This window comes from Medicago sativa, chromosome 8 (genome assembly GCF_051527215.1).
Source record: "Medicago sativa cultivar Bolivia chromosome 8, Bolivia_mono, whole genome shotgun sequence".
Classification (NCBI taxonomy): Eukaryota; Viridiplantae; Streptophyta; class Magnoliopsida; order Fabales; family Fabaceae; genus Medicago; species Medicago sativa.
In genome coordinates this window covers 68774207-68794579 of record NC_140756.1, presented here as the reverse complement: position 1 = coordinate 68794579, position 20373 = coordinate 68774207, and the positions used below count along the sequence as shown (strand labels likewise).

The following is a 20373-nucleotide window of genomic DNA, read 5'->3' as shown; positions in this document are numbered from 1 at the left end:
TACAAATATTTTTGGATTACCATATTACATGGGACTCTCTTTGGTGTAAGAGTTGAAAACATACAATTATATTACTTTTAGAAAGAGTGGCTGAATCTTACACAACCCCACAAAATTAGTTCGTGAGGTAAGGATTGTCTTCATTTATAAACAAATTGTCATACTATCTCTTATCTAAAGTGGATTTCATTAACAATTGCGACTAATTCATTATTAATTTTATCTCCTATTTTTTTTGTTAAAAAAAAAAAGACTTCTTCTATAAATGCATGATTTTTTATAGAAAAATATAATGGTATTTGATTCATGTAGTGGACCTCCCCTTATTTCCTCTATGAATATTGGGATTTATGCACGGCACTCACTTTGAGGAAGCTCACACACATATACATATCAACAAAACTACACATTGAAACCAAACTAAAAATGGTTCACTATCATCAATTAACGTTTTTGCTAGCAGCTCTAACCATCTTCCACATTTCAACCACCTCAACCGCAGCACCACCACCGCTTTCAGCCACCGCAAGGGAGTTTCTACAAACACACAACCAAGCAAGAGCATCAGTAGGCGTACAGCCACTAACATGGAGTGAGCAGCTCGCCAACACAACAAGCAAGCTAGTCCGGTATCAACGTGACAAACTTTCGTGTCAGTTTGCCAACTTAACAGCCGGAAAATATGGTGCCAACCAGCTTATGGCACGTGGCGCGGCCGTGACGCCGCGCATGGTGGTTGAAGAGTGGGTGAAAGAGAAGGAGTTTTATAATCATAGTGATAATTCGTGTGTTGTGAATCACAGGTGTGGTGTTTATACTCAAGTTGTTTGGAGGAAGAGTGTTGAACTTGGATGTGCTCAAACTACGTGTGGTAAGGATGATGCTAGTTTGAGTATTTGTTTCTATTATCCACCTGGGAATTATGTTGGAGAGAGTCCTTACTGAAAATTGTTCTTGCGATTGTAATGTTGCTATGTTTCTATTAGTATTAGTATTGATCTGGTTGATTTGGGTTTGATCTTTCATGCAAGTGTAACTTTTCAAATTGATAATTTCTAGTAATAAATAATAACTTTAGTTTACAGATCTTGATCTGTCTTAGACACACTCACTGACACACAAACTAGATCTTAGATTATTACTATTTTTTAATATTTTAGAGTGTATGTTTGGACGAGGGTTAGTCAATTATAATTATAATTTTGTGGAATGATTTTTGTTAAAATTAAGTTTGATATGAAGAAATTTTGTGGAATGATTTTCGAAAGTAAAATAAGTTTTCATAGTAATTAGGTAATGAATTTAACTTGATTGAGTTTAAGTTGTTATCTCATCAAATCAAACGACGAATGATTTGAGAAAATCCTGGTTCGATTCTTAGATGAAATAGTTTTTACCAGACTTTACTTATCCTATATATTGTTGAAGTTATTTGTAGTTTGTTTCTAGTCCTATATTACCCATGTTCTCTAACCATTGAGTGTATGAACATGTTTTAGTATATATCTTCAATCCTCTTCCTTTGAACTAACTTTTGAAATGGGATTCAAGCTCATTTAACGTATATAACTCCGTATTTTCCTTGGGAAGGGAAGACAGCCAAAAAAAACAAGCACATGAAGCCTAATTGCCTTTAAAAATGTTGGATAAATTATCAACAACCAGTTAATTAAGATCACCCAGCCACGTGCACTTCACTACCAAGTAAAACAGCTACTCCTCTACCTTTGCTTTGATAAAAACTTTAGTTACATCTCTTATGAACACTACATTAACAAAGCTAATTCTATTGGAGCGATAAGACAAACATAAAAAACTTTTTACTAAAAAGTAAAAAGAATAGTTTAGGTAGGGCAAACTCAATGAAATATCTGCTATCCCAATCTGTTTTTTGTGGTATTCCGTATATGGTTGTTTTACTTACCAAGCTGCAAAAAATAAATGTCATTAAAGTTTTCTGTTTGCATGGAGAGGTACAAACTTAGGCATGCATTTGTGTCTTTGTGGGGTTCTCTCCACCCACTGGTCACTAACTTAATGACTCCAATGAACCATAGTACCTGGAAGTCACGTGCACATGCAAGGCACACAAGGGTGTGGATCACATATTCAATCCTTGTCTCATGTAAATCCAAAATGTCTTTTGTCTACTAATCCTACCACTATAGTTTATGCGAGAATCTTCCACTCTCATTTTGCATTCCCAACGGCCGTTGCATGGTGCAGCGGACTGCGCTAATCGTTATATTCACGAGTTCCACAGTCCGTTGCATTGTGCATCAGCAGTATATAATTCAAATCCGTAATATTTCTTGATTTATCAATGTAGACCGTTAAACACCTAAAACACAGCCAAGTAAAGCTACTTGTAGACTCTAAATATTAACATCATTTTAAATATAACTGAAATTTAATACACAAGATGTTAGAATTGGTCAACACTGGACAGTACAAACACCACCTATGGGGCAACAATTATGTTCTGTTCATATTCATGTCTAAACTAAAGACATTATCATTGATTTACACGTGGAGATGGCTCCACTAGGATAGATAATTGAAACCAGTGTTAACTACTGGTGCCATGATTTAAAACAGCTATTATGAAGATTTTCCAAACAAAAAAAAAACAAACTGATTTTGTAAGATTTGATTCATGAATCAAAAAATAGGTCTATGTAATCGCGATTTGAATCTCAATTTGATATCTGTGTTGAAGTTCAAAGAAATCCAATTGGCATTTGATTGACTACTACAATTATAGATACTAGAATAACTAACATTGCAAGACATATTACAGATGCAAAATGCTGCTACATATTTAAATATTAGATCTATCTGTTGCTGCTACCTTGTCAATTTTGTACAAAACCAGGATCTGTTACAGTAGACAAAAGACAGAGTTACACGCAGTTTTCGATCTCGGCCGTTAATATGTGACCCGATGGTTCAGATTTCACAATAACAAAATCAGTTTAAAATTAAAACAATCTCAACTGGTAATTTGAGATCGGACAGTTGAGATCGAAAACTGCGTGACACAATTACTGCACCAAATCCAAATCCCAAAAGAATACACAATAATTGACCAAACATTTGCAGATGGTCTCACATAAAGCTACCAAGTAATTATTTAACCAGCTCCTTAGGTATCAGATATCGAAAAGTGAAGTTGTGTGGAATCCATTCTATGCTCTTCCCGGATTTTGCATGACATTTCTTAACACTCTTTCTCAGGGATTCAGGTAGAGACTGTTGGATCATCTCTATAAGACCAGCATGAGACAAACCTGAATCTTTGGAGAATGTATCTACAATCTTGGGTAGAAGTATTTTCTGGTCCTTGCGTATCCCAAACGTGGCTCTAATGTACTCTTCCTTTGCAACTTCTAGTTCTTGAAACACTCTCTTCGGTGTATATACACGTACCTGTCATAAAGTTCAGTACAACATGAACAACTCACTTACATTAAACATGTAAAAAACAGTTATTGTTCGTTTTGTTAACTTGATCACCCACAGTGCCAGAAGGTATTTGTCCAAACAAATGTTGAGTTCTGAATGTAAAGATAGCATCAGGTATTATAAAAATGGAGATGTCATAATCAAATGAAAATCACATTATATATACGAGAACTGAGATAAGTACCGCTGGATCAGAGTGGTTTCCTGAACAAAGTGCAAAGTGAAGAAGAGACTCAGGATGTTTGATTGCATATGCTTGTCGTCCATCTCCAGCTTTGAATTTTGTCTTCGAAGAAAAGAACACGCGGAACCACTGCAAGAGGAAGAAAGTTACTTACAAGAAGATCTCATAAGTCACACAACAGGAATTTTAACTAAGGGCTTGTTTGGATTAGCTTATTTGAGCTTATCTATAAACATAAGCACTTGTGATGCTGTTTCGGAGAGCTTATTGAAACAACTAATGACATGTCCATAAGCTCTTCAAGATAGCTCAAGAAAACAATTTGACTTTATTTTATCTTATGTCATATAAATAATTTACACATAAGGACTTATATGATAAACGCAATATGATACAAGCGGTTAATTCTTATAGGGTTAGAGTTGGGATTGTATGTTCCACCTGTCCAGGACGAGACATTCGGCACCCTAGTATAGTATTTTGTATTGTGTCTGCGCTGACTGTATGACCCCCAACATTATATGCAGCCTGTAAAGAGCAATACACTGAGAAAGTCAGCTAAAGTAGATAGGCTAAGTTTCATACTCAAATTCACTAAAAATGCTAGTATTGCTTTTTACCTTCAAGAGAAGAAAGACTCTTTTCACATTGTTTTGTGGAATTCCATAAGCCAAAAAAGCCTATTAGAAGAAGAAATAAACCAATTAATCATGTGAGAGAAATGAAATGTATTAAAGGGTAACATGGTTTTGAGAAATGATAATTACATGCATCACTAAAGCATTGTGTACGTTGATCCAGAAAGCTAACTTCTCCTCGTGTTTCAACTTCCCTGGATCTACGTCTTCTAATTGACAAATAAGTGACCTGAAATTCTGGAGCAACTGTTCTGTATCTGCCAACTTCTGATTCTCTTTATAAATCCACGGTACCTCAACCATGGTGCTATATGGCCCACTAAACTCCTTGAATCCTTCAACGTTGAAAGGATTATCTAACTGTACGTCAAAAGAGGAGTTATTTCTTAACCCTGGACTCCACGTGTCGCCTTGATCGCCAATAGAAAAGGCACTTATCGAAGTACTGGGAGATGAAAGGCCCGGATTAGTTATAGGTGGGTCTGCAAGTTTGTAATATATAGCTGATATACATTTAACCATATCCTCAGAAAGCTTATTAGCTGTTTCTGGAATATGATCACATATTCGGGTACCGAGATGTTCTGCTAGACTGATTACTTTGGTTGAAGCATCAACACTTTCAGCATACTGTATAAAACAAGTTGAGCCAAAATTTAATCAAATTAAGGCCTAGAAAAGTACTATCATTCTCTGCTATTAATGCTCATATAGACAAAACTTCATAACAGAACTGATGAATTAGGAGCCAGACGACATATTAAAACAGGTATAAGAATTTTCCATGAAGCATGACTTACCTCCATCATGGACAAGGGTTGAGAATAACAGGCGCGTAGAGAATCAGTCAACTCTTCTTCTTGAGAAGATACTTTTGCTGTAGATGTTGAATATTGGGATAACGAGGAGTGACATCGATGTACGCTAGAGTCTGAATGCTTTTCTTCTGGATGATGTACAATGTATTCTTTATCTGGAGTCTCAGGTTTATATCCATTACATTCCTTTTGAAGTGTATGAATCTCATGATCAATACATTGTACATCTGAACATCCTTTTTTGGTTAAGACCTCGGGTGGAGAAACTTGAAGGAATCTTGCTCTAGGTGTTGTTACAGGAGGAGACTTTTCACTTTCTTCCACGGTAGATGCAGATGCAGCCACGGCGGGGGATAGTTGTTGTTCAAATGCTTTACGGTACAAGGAGAGAAGATATTGTTCCAAATATACAACTTCTAACTCTAAAACTGCAATGTCTTTGATTAATTCTGTGGTTGGCTGGAGAAAAAGAAAAAACTTATCAGACAAATAGCAATACATGAAAATGAACAAGAAAGTTGTACCAAATATTTCAAACTTATAACAGACTCCTAAACAATGTGTAATGATCATTTAAGATTGCACGATAACTTTATGTTTGCCGGCACATACAATGCAGAAACCAAAACTACATCTATGCATGGAAAACCAATGTTATTTCAAAAAACAATTTAGTATATTAATTCTGGATTTGTCACACACCAGTTGATAATTGGTTAAAACTGTCGATATCGAAGAAATTACACATTTTTTCACTAATCTTATTGATAGTGAACTTGGAAAGAAAAAGTGGTTTAATAACTGAAAAAAAGATGATTGTTATAATTCATTGAAGAAATTCCAACCTGGGGTATTGTCGTGTCATTTGGATTAACAAGAGATATGGGTCTGTATCCAAGTGCTTTTTCTAATGTGCATCGGACCTTAAATTGGTCTTCTAGTCTTTTCTCTAATTGTAGAATCTGCAACAAAATAGACATAGATAATTGAAAAACAGTGTTATAATATGATTAAAACAAAATGACTGATTGAACCATACTGCAAAAAAAATGGCTGCATATTGTAATTAACAGTTGCGATGCATTACCTCTTGCTTCAGCGTTTGTCGAACATTATTATTCATAGGGGTTTGCTTTTTCCTAGTTTCACTGCATTCTGTGAGGTAACCTGTATCCTGGAACCAGATCAAATTCATACTTTAGGCATGAAAATCTTGCTTATAAACAATTGCCCCCGTGATAATAAATTATACTATCAATATCACCACATTAAGAGATGGGATTAATTACCACATATGCATGTTTTCTACGAAGCACTGACACAGACATTTACACGTAGATACCAGTAATAATTTGAAAAAATGGAAATAATTCTATGTAATCACATGTGTCGGTGGTTGGGGACACCGGACACTACACCTTCGACATGCCACAAAATCACTTCTCTAATCATCCATGCCATGTTAAATTTTGCAAAATAAAAAAAACATTCAGAAAATTTTGGGCTTCCTTCCACGTTCATAATACCAACTTAACTGAAAAAATGATGGCATTTAAGCACCATGCTTTAATTAAAACTATTTTAAAAACCACATATACAATTAATTGTGATTATTTGACTGTAAAAAATTTTACACTGACAGACAATATATCAAAATTAAATTCAATGTATTTATAAGAATTGTACCTTCAAATTCTCAATTTAAAAAAGCTAGAAAAAAGTTATGACAACTTTTAGATGAAATAGAGGAATGATTTATTATACCAGCTTTGTTTGATCTGAAGTCTCAACGCTATCTGAACAATCCTTCTTCACTGTTTCCTTATCAGGAAAGCTACCATATAACATAAAAACAGTAAAACACAATTAATATATGATAAGTTATAATATTCATTCATTAATTCATATAATAAAAACTGTATTTTGAGATACCCTTTCAAGAGTAATGAACCTTTAGTTTTAGTTTGAAACATGTACCCCTTTCTCCCCAAAATCCAAATGGATATAGAAAATTAGTCCCAAAAGGAAAAAAAAGAACAATTTTGACATAAATGTGAAAGCTTTATTTTTCATTTTCCAGAAAATAAACAACCCCTCAAGAGACATAAAGGACCCAACTTCTGTCCATACAGAGCTTTGCTCCGACTTCAATTGGGCCTCTGCTAATGGACATGGAATCGGTCATTAGACCGAATACCGAGTTTCCAGAAGAAGAAGAAGAAGAAAAAAACAAGAGAACATAAACACATTAAATAGAGATTCACCTCTTTGAACGATTATGCCTTGGAATCAAACCTTCAAGTCCCATTCCTAAAACCCATCATGAAAAATCAAAGTTACTTCAAGGAAAACTAATTACATTTAACATAACAAACAACAACAATTGTTGAAAATACTAAAAAACAAAGCAAACCAGAATAAAACTACTTACCTAAGAACATAACAACTATTATTCTTGTTTATTCAGAAATGAAGCAGAAACACTAAACTTGTCTTGTACTCTTGTTGCATTTCAGCTTAGAACTTAAACAGAACCACTAATGACACTGTGCAACAAAAAAAAACAAACCAAACCAAACCCATTAAGGTAAAGAATGAAGCTTTTGACCAATGAGACTGTTCTTTTTGACCAATACTGCTCCAATGATTATTGTTATGCTATGTTCCTAGGCTTTTGTAAAGGGTTACCTTTTGAGGTTTGTTGAGGGTAGTGATAGAGTAAGGAAAATGTCAAAACACCTAAAAGTGGAAAATAAACCAAAAAGGTTATAGAGATCCAAGGTGACTTGAGAGAAGAAGAAGGGCGTGGCCAACTTCACTATCTTCAAAGAAGACTATTTTTAGATTAATAATCTTAGTGGTATAAGTACAACTAATTTATTACTCACTCTATGTTTTATTTCAGTACAATAGAATATATCTTTTTTATAAGTATTTCATTTAAATTTTGTTTCTGTCAAATTAATTGTGACTTTAGAAAGACAAATAAAAATAGTACTTGAAATGGTAGCTCAATAGTAAAAACTTAGTATTGTAATTTTAAGATAATGAGTTTAAAATCTAACAAATGTAACCACTAGACAATAATGCAATATAAAATCAACTTACAAGTGTTTATAATGTAATATAAAATTGGAAGAATGATAAAATGGATTGTTTTTATGCCGTCAATTAATCATAATAATCATCAAATTATTAAAAATATTTGACTTGTCTCATAATCACTTAATAAAGTCATACACATGATTGTCTATGTAAATTTAACTCAGTTAGTATGAACATTGAATAATATATGTAAGGTCGATGTTCGAAACCAAACTCTCCACTTATTCACCTTAAAAAGATGAAATTTTAACCACCAGACTATTTGATAAAAAAAAATCACATACATGATCCTCTCAAATAAAACAAATCACACATGATTTATTGTGATGCGCCGACATTATAAAACTCTTTACTTATAATTAAACTCTTCTAAAATTTCATTAATATATATACCTTTATATATAAAGGGGATACATCTTTTTAAACTGACTTTTTATCTTCAAATTATACTCTTCATTTTAACTATTTTAATTACAATTTTATCTTTCGTATAATATTATCTAAATATTTAATTAAAAACAGTTAAATCTCATTATATAATATGAACAATTTCACTACAATAAAAATAATATAAGTTGAATCTTTATTTAATTGTGGTATATTCCAAAAAATCTACAATCAAATACGATAAAATAAACATACAATTAAACACAATTGAAAAACAGTAAGATTCCTTCAGAAAGAAAAAGAAAAACGGTAAGATGACCACATTAGTGTCCATCTTGACGTTAGTTATAATAAATATTATATCAACAATGAATTTGTTCAAATGATAAGGGAATTGGGCCTCTTAAACATGTTGTCAGGGATTTCATCTCTCGCTCTTGTGTATGAAAATAATTTAGTTGAAAGGAGAGAATTCATCTTGCGTGTCTTACAAGTTTGTCGAAAGTAATTAATCACTATTAAACATCGTTGAAAATTTCGTAACTATAATATAACATGGTTGAAAAAAATATTGTACTTTAAATAAAAATATTGTTATAATGTCCCCTTAAATATATCTCAGTTGATAAAGACATTGTGATATGCAAGAGTTAGGATTTGAACTCTAGCTTCTTCGTTTATTCAAGAAGGATTAATTTTTATCCAATAGATTACTTAGAAGAAAAAAAATCTTACAGTATCTTTTAACAATATTATTATTTGCACTATCTTACTTTATATTTTCTTCGGATAAGGAAGTGTAAATAAATAGGTGTAGAAATGCACTATGGAAAAGTTGTTTCCCTTTTAGGCTTAAACAAAAGACAAGGCATGGCTAAACACAAGTGCCTCTCCTAACATTTTCTCATTCAATCCATTTAAAAATTAATTTTCTTGTCCTTTAGTTTCATTGTGTACCTCATATGCTGTTTTCACTCACGTGCATCCATCCAATACATTTTTAGTTTAACCATTAGAATTAGAGGGTTTAATTGATTTTCATTTGAATGCAGAACTAATAATGTTTATAACTTGGCTCCTCAGAATCCATAATAGTATTTAAGAGTTACTCCCTCCGGTCTCAAATGTAAGAAATTTTTCACTTTTTAGGTTCATTCAATAATTGATATATGTGGTCCATATTATAAATCACATACATCAATTATTGAATGAACCTAAAAAGTGAAAAGTTTCTTACATTTGAGACCGGAGGGAATAGAATATATACCACCAAAACTCAACAAATTATTGTGAACATTGTAGATGACTAGATTAGAGATAGAGACATTTACATTGACTCTCGTCGGTGAGAGTTGGTGCATATGCTCCACCATTTATCTAATTTTGCATCAATCTTTAATCATAAGGTATTTGATTTTACCAAACATATAAAGGACGCAAAATTGAAATAAATTATATGAGATAGTTACATAGTAGTTTGGTTTTGGTTGAAGAGGTGCATTTTGAATATGATTGTGCCATTTATTTTTATAGGTAAGTTGGATTAGTCATACAGTGTTGTAGCAGGTGACCTTTTTATCTTCAAATGATTTTTGTCTATGGTAGTTCAACTTTCAATAACGGTTTGATATATTATAAAGGCTCCAATTTTATTTAATATTATAGAAAATTGTGAGCAAATGTAACCGCAATTGTGATGGCAATGCAATCCAATTGAAATATGGAGGTTTTTTTTATCATTATTTTATTTGCACGAAGTTTGCATATAGTATACATATGGTGGATTTTCATCTTTTAGTTTAACTTTTTTCATCCACAATAGTTAGAGATGGAATATCTTACCACTTCTTTAAAGAGTTCAAATCCTATCACTTGTATCAATTTATTATTGATATTAAAATATTTGTTTCATTCCTATAAGCAATTTATTCTTTTATTTAAGTCCATATACTTTTTTTTTTTTTTTATCAATTTTAGTCTCCGTCTTTTATAAAAATGAGTGTTTTTAGTCTTTACATTTCATAAAACGGGTGCTTTAGCCATATGTAGGGAAAAAAAAAGTCCATTCTCATAAAATGTAGGGACTACAAATGATCAAAAAATTATAGAGATTAAATTTAAAAGATACTCCCTCCGTTTCAAAATGAGTGTCGCTTTAGCCAAAAAAATTTGTTTCAAAATGAATGTCACTTTCAGTTTCCAATGCAATAATAACTTTTTCTTTTCAATTGTACCCTCCAATTAATACTCTGCACACTACTTCCAAAGTATTACTTTTAAAACTAACCAATAGTTAATAAGGATAATTTGGTAAAATAACCATTCTCTTTCTTTTAATCATTGCATTTCTTAATATGTGTATAAACACCTAAAACGACACTCATTTTAAAACGGAAGGAGTACATAATTTTAGTGAGATTATAAACATAAATGTTGTAAACAAAAAAAACATAAACGTCCGTTCTTATAAGATGTAGGGACTACAAGTCTACAAATGATCAAATAATTATAGGGATCAAATTTAAAAGATAAAATAATTTTATTGAGATTATAACATATTTAATCCACACTTAAATGCACTAGCCTATATGTATATTTGGGATGACGGTTAAATTTTTTTTATCTAGTAGTTTAGTGGTTAGAAGGTCACCCCTTAAGTTGAATAAGTGAAAAATTCGAGTTCAAACCTTAATCATTGCATGCCACAGTATCCCTACAAATTGAACTGCACTAACGGAATTGACGATAAATTCGACAAAATCACAACAACACCATAACTTTTTAAAGATCCAAAGTATAGTTTTTATGTAAATCACAATACTTCTGCCAGCCTCATTAACAATTCAAACATACACTGCACACAATATGGAAGACTACCAAAATTATTTGATTTCTTTCACATTAATTTGGAGTATCACTTGTCATGTCTAATCCATCCATGTTTATCATGAAAATGGCATTTTATTTGCATAGAGTCCCACTAGACCACTAAGGTTTAACCAATAACGATGAAACAAGTGACTAGGTAACAAAATAGACCTGGTTGCAAAGAAAGTAAAGCAAGTATTTATCTCAAAAGGGGTGAAAAAGCTAATGCATAAAGGTGTTGTTTGCTTTATAAAGGAGTATAGGTTTTGTGGTGTTTCTATTTGTCTAAATGTTTTTGGTTGAATTAGGAGATGAGCATATTGTCTTTCAATATCAAAGTGTAACGGTTGTCACATATTACCACAAATATACAAAATATGTTAATCAATTGAACTTTATCTTTACCAAAACAAATACAAAAAGAAAATGATGGGAGTGTGGTAAGGTGGCCAGTTATCCCTTTTTGTCGTTATGTGAAACTACTGATCTAAGAAAGTTCCTTTTTTCTCTGTACATTTGCTGAGACTGAAAAAAAGTGAACCAAAAAGGAAGGAAAAAGCTTAGGGAAAAGCTGAAAGATAACTGCTTAACAAAGGGATCGGAGCTTTGTTCATGTTCACATGCACAATATATATTATCACATGATGGCATTGGTGTGTTTGATTCAAGTGTGTAGAAAATTAATTTTGATTTAACTTTGTTTTGTTTAAATTAATTTTTAGTTTAAAGTGATTGTATAGTTAAAAATGATTTAGGTTTTGGGTATATTATATGTAGGTGATTTGAATAATAAATTAAGGGGTAATAGTCACTTTAGTCCCTGAATATGTAATGATTAGTCATTTAAGTCCTTCATTGTATCAAAATTTCAAATTAGTCCCTGATTGTGCATTATGTTTGTCAAAATAGTCCTTGACACTAAAATAACCTCTCAATGTTCACAATAACTCTTTTTATATAGGGACTAAAATGACGATAAACATGTACTTATAAGGACTAATATGACAATAAGTAAGTATATTGGAGGACTAATCTGACAATATTAATGAAATATTTTAACATTAAGGACTATTTTGACTAACAAAATGCACAATTAGGGACTACTTTGAAGTTTTGATACATTAAAGGACTATTTTGACTACTCATTACAAGTTCAGGGACCAAAGTGACTATTACCCCAATAAATTAAAGACTAAAGCTATACATTTTAGTGTATGTTTGGTTCAAGTGTTAATAAAAATTGATTTTTAGTAAATTGACTTTGGTTATAAGTTCATTTAAGGTAAAATGATTTATGTTTGAATGTAAAATGATTTATATTTGAATATATTGATTTAAAAGGGAGATAATCAATAAATTTGATTGTAAAAATCAATTCTAAAAAAAAAGCTCTAATTTCTAGATTCAAGAAGAATCAGTTTGAGAGACAAAATCAATTATACTCAAGAGCAGTCAAATTTCATAAAATCAATTATATATCTATAAAATCAATTTTGATCCATCTAAAAATTAAATCAAACGCATACACTTAGCTTTAATTTAAAATCAATTCTATAAAGAAATTATTGTTTTAATAGACATATGTTATGAAATGATTGTTTGTTAGTTTTTTAGGTTGTTTGAACTCCTAGAGCTTCTTCAACACCCCTCAACTCATGACCAATCGAGCTGCCTTGTTTGCATGCCTCCAATAATTTACATTTTCCCCATATAAAAGATGAACTTCTCATCTTGTTTTCACTTTGTTCAAACCAAAGCATAAAGGTATCATAAAAAACAAAACCAAGAGAGATTATAGTTATAGTTATAGACCAAGACCAGTAACCTTCTTTGATGAGAGATTAACTGTGCTGAAATTGAACATTATTCGCTTAAACAACATTTTCTATTCTCCTAATGTATTAGATTATGTATATAAGACATTGCTTGTAGGCAAAATGACAAAGTATATAATCTAACATCTGAACATTATCTAAACAAAATATTGTAGTTATTTTCTCAATGCACCGAGTAAAACAAAAGAACAAAAATGCAGGGCTTTTTCTTTGGACACATCTGTTATTTAAACTTCACTGCATGAATAGTCGAAATTTGTGTGGTCCCAATAAATAAACAAATGAAACTTCTATTTTATCTTATAGTCAAAATTCCATTACAATTCAGAATGAAGACTCAAAGCCAGAAAATACCAATATATACGAAGAAAATTATGTGGAGTATTGGTTTCGACCAAGTGAGGGGATCGATTTTCAAATCAACTGACAGACATGCTTCCTAGATATATGTAATCATCGAAAATGTCTCTTAAAACTCTTTAATTGAGGATTACAAAATACTAGCATCCATAAGACAAGGATCTAAACTCACCCATTTCTATATTTTTTTTTAAACATTTTATTTGTGTGAGGTATTTGTCGGCTTTGTTTATAAATTATAACTTTTTTTTTTTTGAAAGATTATAAATTATAACTGATCTCCGTCAGGAATCTAATTGACTATCTTTAATGGACTCTCGCTCACCTTCCAACTAAACTCGTAAGGCTCGAACCTAATATATTATTTAAGCGATCCGTCTTTGTTCTACTTATTTCATATGCATATAACTTTGAAAATTATTCTTATCGCTTCTAAAATTGATCATTCCTTAATATCAGTGGCTCGACATTTTTCAGTGGCAGTTATCTGCCGCTGACCTTTTTAAGACTAGTTTATTCATTTTTTTAAGTCGATTCAACTGATCTTAAAAGTGTTAGTTGCAGTTATCTGCCGTCGATATAAGGAAATTAACAATTCTATAAATGTGAAGAGTAATTTTCTATAACTTTAAATGAATCTTGGAAGGATTCCAATAATCTTGAGTGATAACATATTAAGATGGTGAAGCAAATTAAAATTGGAGCTTGAGATAAGAATGCACTGTTGATTCATGGGAACTTTATTTCAAAGAAAAAGGGGTACATCTTTTTGTTCAAATCATTAGAGCATAATAAGTGACAGAATCAAAGTTGTGTTCCAAAATGTGAACCACATATTGGCTGGCACACAGCATCAATTATACAAGTGTACTGTCTCGATCTAGTAGGCAACACAAATTGTCTCCGTTAGCTTAACGTACGTGAGACAGGGGGTACAGTGTGTGACTGTTTTTTAGTGTGTGTTTATATGGATTTGTCATGTTCTTGTTTAATCATTTATTAGTGCAGAATATTCTTCAACTTTTTTTTTTTTAAATACTTTTCAACTTTGTGGAACACTAATTTTTATCAGAAATATGATTTGTCATTTTTAGTGGAGTCTCGTACCATATTCTCCGAAACTAATTTCATCGGTTGTTAATCTTCGGAGAATATGATATGTACAAGCTTTAAATTCTAAGTAATGTATTTTACGTATATTCAATGGACTAAAGATTTTAATCCCAACGATGAAAGGCAAAAACATGAGCAAATATGAATCACAATCATGGATCTTCTCCAAGAATATTGGTGAATGAAAATACTATTTGAAATAACAAGTGCCAAAGTAAACTACCATCTCTTAGGATGATGCAACTAAGAACACGTTTTTTGTGCATTTAGCTAGGGTGCTAGTGGATATAGATCTTGCGGAGCAGTTTTATGGGTTAAAAACAAGTAAAGTCAGCTAGCCCAGTTAGTTTAACCCGTTGTTTTAGATGGCACGAGTTGAAGTTTTGAGTTCGAGTTCGAGCACTTGAGTAGGTCCACCTCGTTTAACATGTTAGATCAAGTGTTTAAATCATTTTGAATATCTGATTCATGATCATTAAGAAGAAAAATTTAAATTGATATGATTAAGCATTAATACATAAAACAATTTTGCAGAAATAAAAAGAATTGAAGATTAAAAGGAAAATAAATTGAATCACATGAATGAATTAAACATAATTTAAACCTCGAGATCCTTATGTGGATTGATCTAGGTTTTACCATGCCATTGAAGGTTTTCAAATACAAAATTCAATATAAAAGAGAGGTAGCAAAAGGAAGGGTTAGCACAATAACAATAGTTACAAGAGTAAATAACCCAAAGCCTTTATTATATAGACTAGCTTCAATAATTAGCAAGTTTGACCATTAAAACGTCCTTATTTTTCCTTCCTAGAATTGGGATTTGGGTTTCGGATTCAATATAAAAGTTGTATTTCTTTTTCTTAGATTTCAATCACATGTTGATTCAGTACAATCAGATAAGTACGTCCTTATTTATGGCTTGGAGAAGAAGAAATGGTCGATATGTAGTAAAATTTGAAAATTACACAAGAATTTCACTAAAATCCATTTAAGACCCAAAAAAAACAGCAAAAAATGCTAAAAAATTAGTATTGGCACAACACGCATTTAAAAATGCAAAGTGCAATGTTATAAAAATTTCACACATATTCATAGACTTATATTTTATAGTTTCAGGATTTAGACAAATAAACTTTGTTTTTTTATTTGGATAAGGTTGGAGGTGGGGAAGAGGAGGTTCAAAGGATTCTTTTTCTAGTTCTAGCTAATAAGTTGGCAAACTATTCTGCTAGTTTACCTAAAATTTAGTTTTAACAATTCCATACAACAAATAAAAAAAAATTAACGACTTTAGTCATTGTCCCCCATTTCAATATTTCAACGGAAGCTGACAATTGATACAGTAATAACTAAACAGCTGCTTCAATTTGAGTGACAAATTAAAAGCTTTATTACACTTACAATCTCTAACTTAGATAGTTCTTTTTGTCCCACGAGCATGATGTAAGTCAATCAGGGCTATCATTGATCATTATAGAGCTCTTTTAAGTCATCTTTATAAAAACTCTAGTGTCAAGTTTGTTAAGAGACAAACAAATGAATTTGTCCATGATTAGTTAAGGCAGTAACATTATCAGCTAATTTTTAAATCTTGGTTGACATACAAAATTGTATTGAACACTAATGATGTAATTTAAGTCCTTTTCCTTAAAAAAAAAAGTTATAATCTCTAACTTCTCAAATAACTTTGACAACTATTACACTATGAATCAGATTTTACTGACCCTCGCCATCTTCAATTGTTCATCGCTAGCAGCAACTAAAAACTCACTTGATTTTCATAAGAGGAAAAACAATCTACAATTATAGACTGATTCAAATATATTGAGTCTAAATGTATCAAGTGTAAGCATGGTAAGTACAAATTCGATATGTTAGATTTCCCATTTTATAACTATGCGTCTATGAAGCACGGACACCTCTGATATTAATTGTGTCCTACAGTATGATACACGCGTATGTCCAACACTAGGGCAACATTCGTACGACACATGTCTGACAACTGATAAAAACAATAAATTGGGGGTGGGGGTTGTCAAAGATGTGTCCAAGTAGACATAATCAATGAAGGGGTTGAAGACATTAAACTCGATAGCATCATTTTTAATTTTTCGGTGTTGTGGATGATTGAATAATTGTCATATTTTGTTTAAAAATATTTTTGTAGTGAGTTGAATTGACCAATTTTCACCCTATAATATACACGAAGTCTAAAAAATGAATATGCAAAACTAAAATCACAAATTATAACCCTCTAATATGCACAAAGTCAAGAAAAGTGGTCTAGATGTTGCATTCTTTTATGCTTTTTCGCGAGCATGTTTATGACTTTAAAATATGGCTTTTAACAAGAAATTTGAATTTTCCGACAAAGGAATGGTTAATTATAAATTTTTTGTTTTCCATAATAATTAAGAATATCTTAAACAATTCATAATTAATTTGTCCTTCATTTTAAAACTCAAAAAATTTATGGTGAAGGTTGTTATGATGTTTTAACCATGCCTGCAAAATTAGGGAACACAATTTATCCTTACTCCGGACAAAATTACAATTTTGCACATTTTGGTTGAAAAATCAAAATAAATAGAGATGTCTTAGAAATGTTCTGAAACTTTTTATATAATTTTTATGTGTTTTTTTAGATGTCTATGTAAACAATCATCTCAAAATTTGATTTTTAGGTGAAGATTTCAAATGTTTTGTATTTTGAGTGTTTGATTCTTTAAAAATTCATAAATAATTTGTCTCTTATCGGAAAATACTAATTTTATCTGAAAAACAATATTTTAATACCATAAACGCACCCATAAAAAATCATAAAAAAATCAACATTTAAGTCATTTTTATGGACTTCATGTACTCCCTCCGTTTCAAAATGAGTGTCGTTTTAGCCAAAAAAAATTGTTTCAAAATGAATGTCACTTTCAGTTTCCAATGCAATAATAACTTTTCCTTTTCAATTGTACCCTTCAATTAATACTATGTTACACTACTTCCAAGGTATTATTTTTTTCTTTAATGAAAAACAAATCAATAGTTGATTAGGATAATTTGGTAAAACTGCTATGACATTTGACTACTTTATTTCATTCCTTAATCTGTGTTGATGACACTCTGTCATCTTAGTTTTTCTTAGGCATTTTTATATCATCTTGGGTCATATTCATTGCAATTCATGGGGTTACAAGCTACAAAAGGAGAAGAAATTGAAGTTTTTAAAGACTGAAAATCGGCCACCGATTTGTAAAATCGGCCACCGATTTTTGCTGCAGTCTAAGCCAAAAAAAACATCTGATAAAATCGGCCGCCGATTTGGACAGTTTGGGCACACGTGTTGACGAAATCGGCCACCGATTTTGGAGCACGGTGGCCGATTTTTAGCTTCTTATAAATATAAAGAGGTGCTTTCTGAATAAGGGTTCACGTTTTTGGAGATCAAAAGGCATAGAAACACATAAGAAGAGATCTAGAGCATCACTGAAGGAGATTTATCAAGAATCATTCATGAATTATTCTTGTAATATCTCTTTTATCCCTTTCTCTTGTTTAATTGCTATGTGTAACTAAACCCTCCATTGTTGGGGATGAGTAAACCTAGATGAATACCTTTGCCATGTAATTTGATTATGACTTTTGATGAAACTTATTCAATTGTTTTTCTTATCTCCATGCTTAATGCTTTTATTGATTGATCACCTTTAAATTGATTTACGGTTTATATTGTGAAACGGAAGTGGAATTTATAAACGCTTGAGATAAGAGATCCTTGCCTTTGTAATCTAGGAATAGATGCAAACCCGAAACTATTTGAGAATTCTTGATTGTTCATGCTTAATTCTAATCTGCAAATTCACTAAGGAATTAGGTTTTTATTTTAGAATTAAAGGTTCTGTCACTAAGGAATTAGGGCACGAATATTGTAGAGAATTTGGTAACAATTAAATAAGTCGATTCAATTGTGATAATCAGGTTAATAGGTTTAGGTAATAATCCGGTGAAACTCGTCCCCAACGCTTTTCTCTTATTAAGTTTGAACCAATTTACTTTGTTTAATTTTCATTATTGCGATAAAACAAACCTCGTAATCTTTTGTTCAATTAAGTCATAAATCTGATTCAATAGTATACCGCAATCCTCGAGTTCGATACTCAGTCTTACCGTTTTAATTACTACTTGCACGATTTTGTACACTTGCGAAAATCGCTATCAAGTTTTTGGCGTCGTTGCCGGGGATTGCTAAATCACTGTTGAATTTTATTTTTGCTTAATTGAAATTTTTTGCTCTGCAATAAAATTTTCGTTTTTATTTTATTTTTATTTGTTAAGTTTTATGTCGAGTTCTAGTGATTTTTTTTCTTCTCCGTTGAGATAACTAACCACCGCATAGTATGGAAGAATTTGATGATTATCGTCTTCTACAACTTTCGGAAGAAACTGAAACTTGTCTTCTAACTGCACAATGTCGTATATTGGAAGGGCATATCATGAGAGATACATTTGAAAAGGACCTCCTTCGGTTTTTACCTCATAGATTTGATTTTTTTATAAAAGGGCATAAGAGTGACACTTTTTATTTTTATGTCCCACCACCAAAAGATGAAGATCTATTGGTTTTAGAAGCACAAGATGAGTTTCTCATGGAAAAAAATAATTGGGAGCAAATGCTACCTATTCAAATTCTTCCCAACGAATCATATGACAGGAATTTTCACATCAAGAATGTTTTGATTGAATTCATGAATAATAATCAAGGTTCAATTGAAAGATTTGAGAGTCAATGTGAAAGGTTATTTGAGCAAGTGGTTGAGTTTGAGAAGCTCAAGATTGTAGATAAATTCAGCGTTGTGGGAAAGAAAGAAGATGAGGGGGAATCGATAAACATTAAGGATGGTCTTGTTGGTAAGGAAACTCAAAAGTCCCAACTTTGGAGAGATTTAGATGTCCAACCAGAAATTCCTCAACAAAACATTCCTCCAAAAAAATTTAGCGACAAGGCAGGGAAAAAGGAAGAGATTGATGAAGTCCTAGATGCCATTTATGCCTTGTTCATTGTTGTCCACTTGAAAAGGATATGGAAGCAACACGATCTATTATTCAAGTTCATGGAGTTCTTACCCAACAAAAGGAAGAAGAAGGATGATGCGTTCTTTGTATCATATTTGCCACCTTAACAGTGGTTGATGCGTCAAGCTTAATGACGTAAAAGAAAGCGCTTGATGGGAGGCAACTCATCCATTTCCCTGCTTTGTTATTTGTTTATGTTATTTCTATTTGTATTGAGTCAGACTTGAGAAGTGTCTTGATTATGATTATATGATCCCCCTATCTGTAATTGCATCTGAACTTGTTTGATTTTAATGAATTTACTTTTCTTGAATTTTACTAGTTCAGTAAAAAAGATTTCACCAAAGGTTTGTCAAAAGTTCAAAGGAGCTGGTTGCTTGCATGATTCTTTGAGGGAAGTGTACGGCAGGAAAGATGCTTAGGTAGCCACAACTTCCAGAACCTCAGCTTGTAAGGTTATGGCCTAAATTTATTTTTCAATTTTTACAAATATGAGTGTTTCCATGTAGATGCTATTTCTGAGATTTGCG

The 20373-nt window shown here is 31.8% G+C and overlaps 3 protein-coding genes across 3 annotated transcripts; 2 read left to right on the top strand and 1 right to left on the bottom strand.

Annotated features, from left to right (window-relative positions):
- Positions 1-324: 324 nt before the first annotated feature.
- LOC146900911 (STS14 protein-like) lies at positions 325-1086 on the top strand. The gene has a single exon (XM_085735695.1). The coding sequence runs from the start codon at positions 427-429 to the stop codon at positions 943-945; it is 519 nt and encodes a 172-aa protein (XP_085591821.1). The 5' UTR covers positions 325-426; the 3' UTR covers positions 946-1086.
- Positions 1087-2796: 1710 nt separating this feature from the next.
- LOC146900910 (uncharacterized) lies at positions 2797-7966 on the bottom strand. Its single transcript, XM_085732121.1, has 12 exons — positions 7794-7966; positions 7537-7651; positions 7370-7415; positions 6870-6939; positions 6193-6279; positions 5951-6067; positions 5088-5564; positions 4417-4917; positions 4270-4329; positions 4091-4177; positions 3650-3778; positions 2797-3429 (listed from the first exon to the last, which is right to left on the bottom strand). Exons 2-12 carry the CDS (start codon positions 7544-7546, stop codon positions 3130-3132), a joined length of 1884 nt encoding a protein of 627 aa, XP_085588247.1. The 5' UTR covers positions 7547-7651; positions 7794-7966; the 3' UTR covers positions 2797-3129.
- Positions 7967-19167: 11201 nt separating this feature from the next.
- LOC146900909 (uncharacterized) lies at positions 19168-19950 on the top strand. The gene has a single exon (XM_085731699.1). The coding sequence runs from the start codon at positions 19168-19170 to the stop codon at positions 19948-19950; it is 783 nt and encodes a 260-aa protein (XP_085587825.1).
- Positions 19951-20373: the final 423 nt, after the last annotated feature.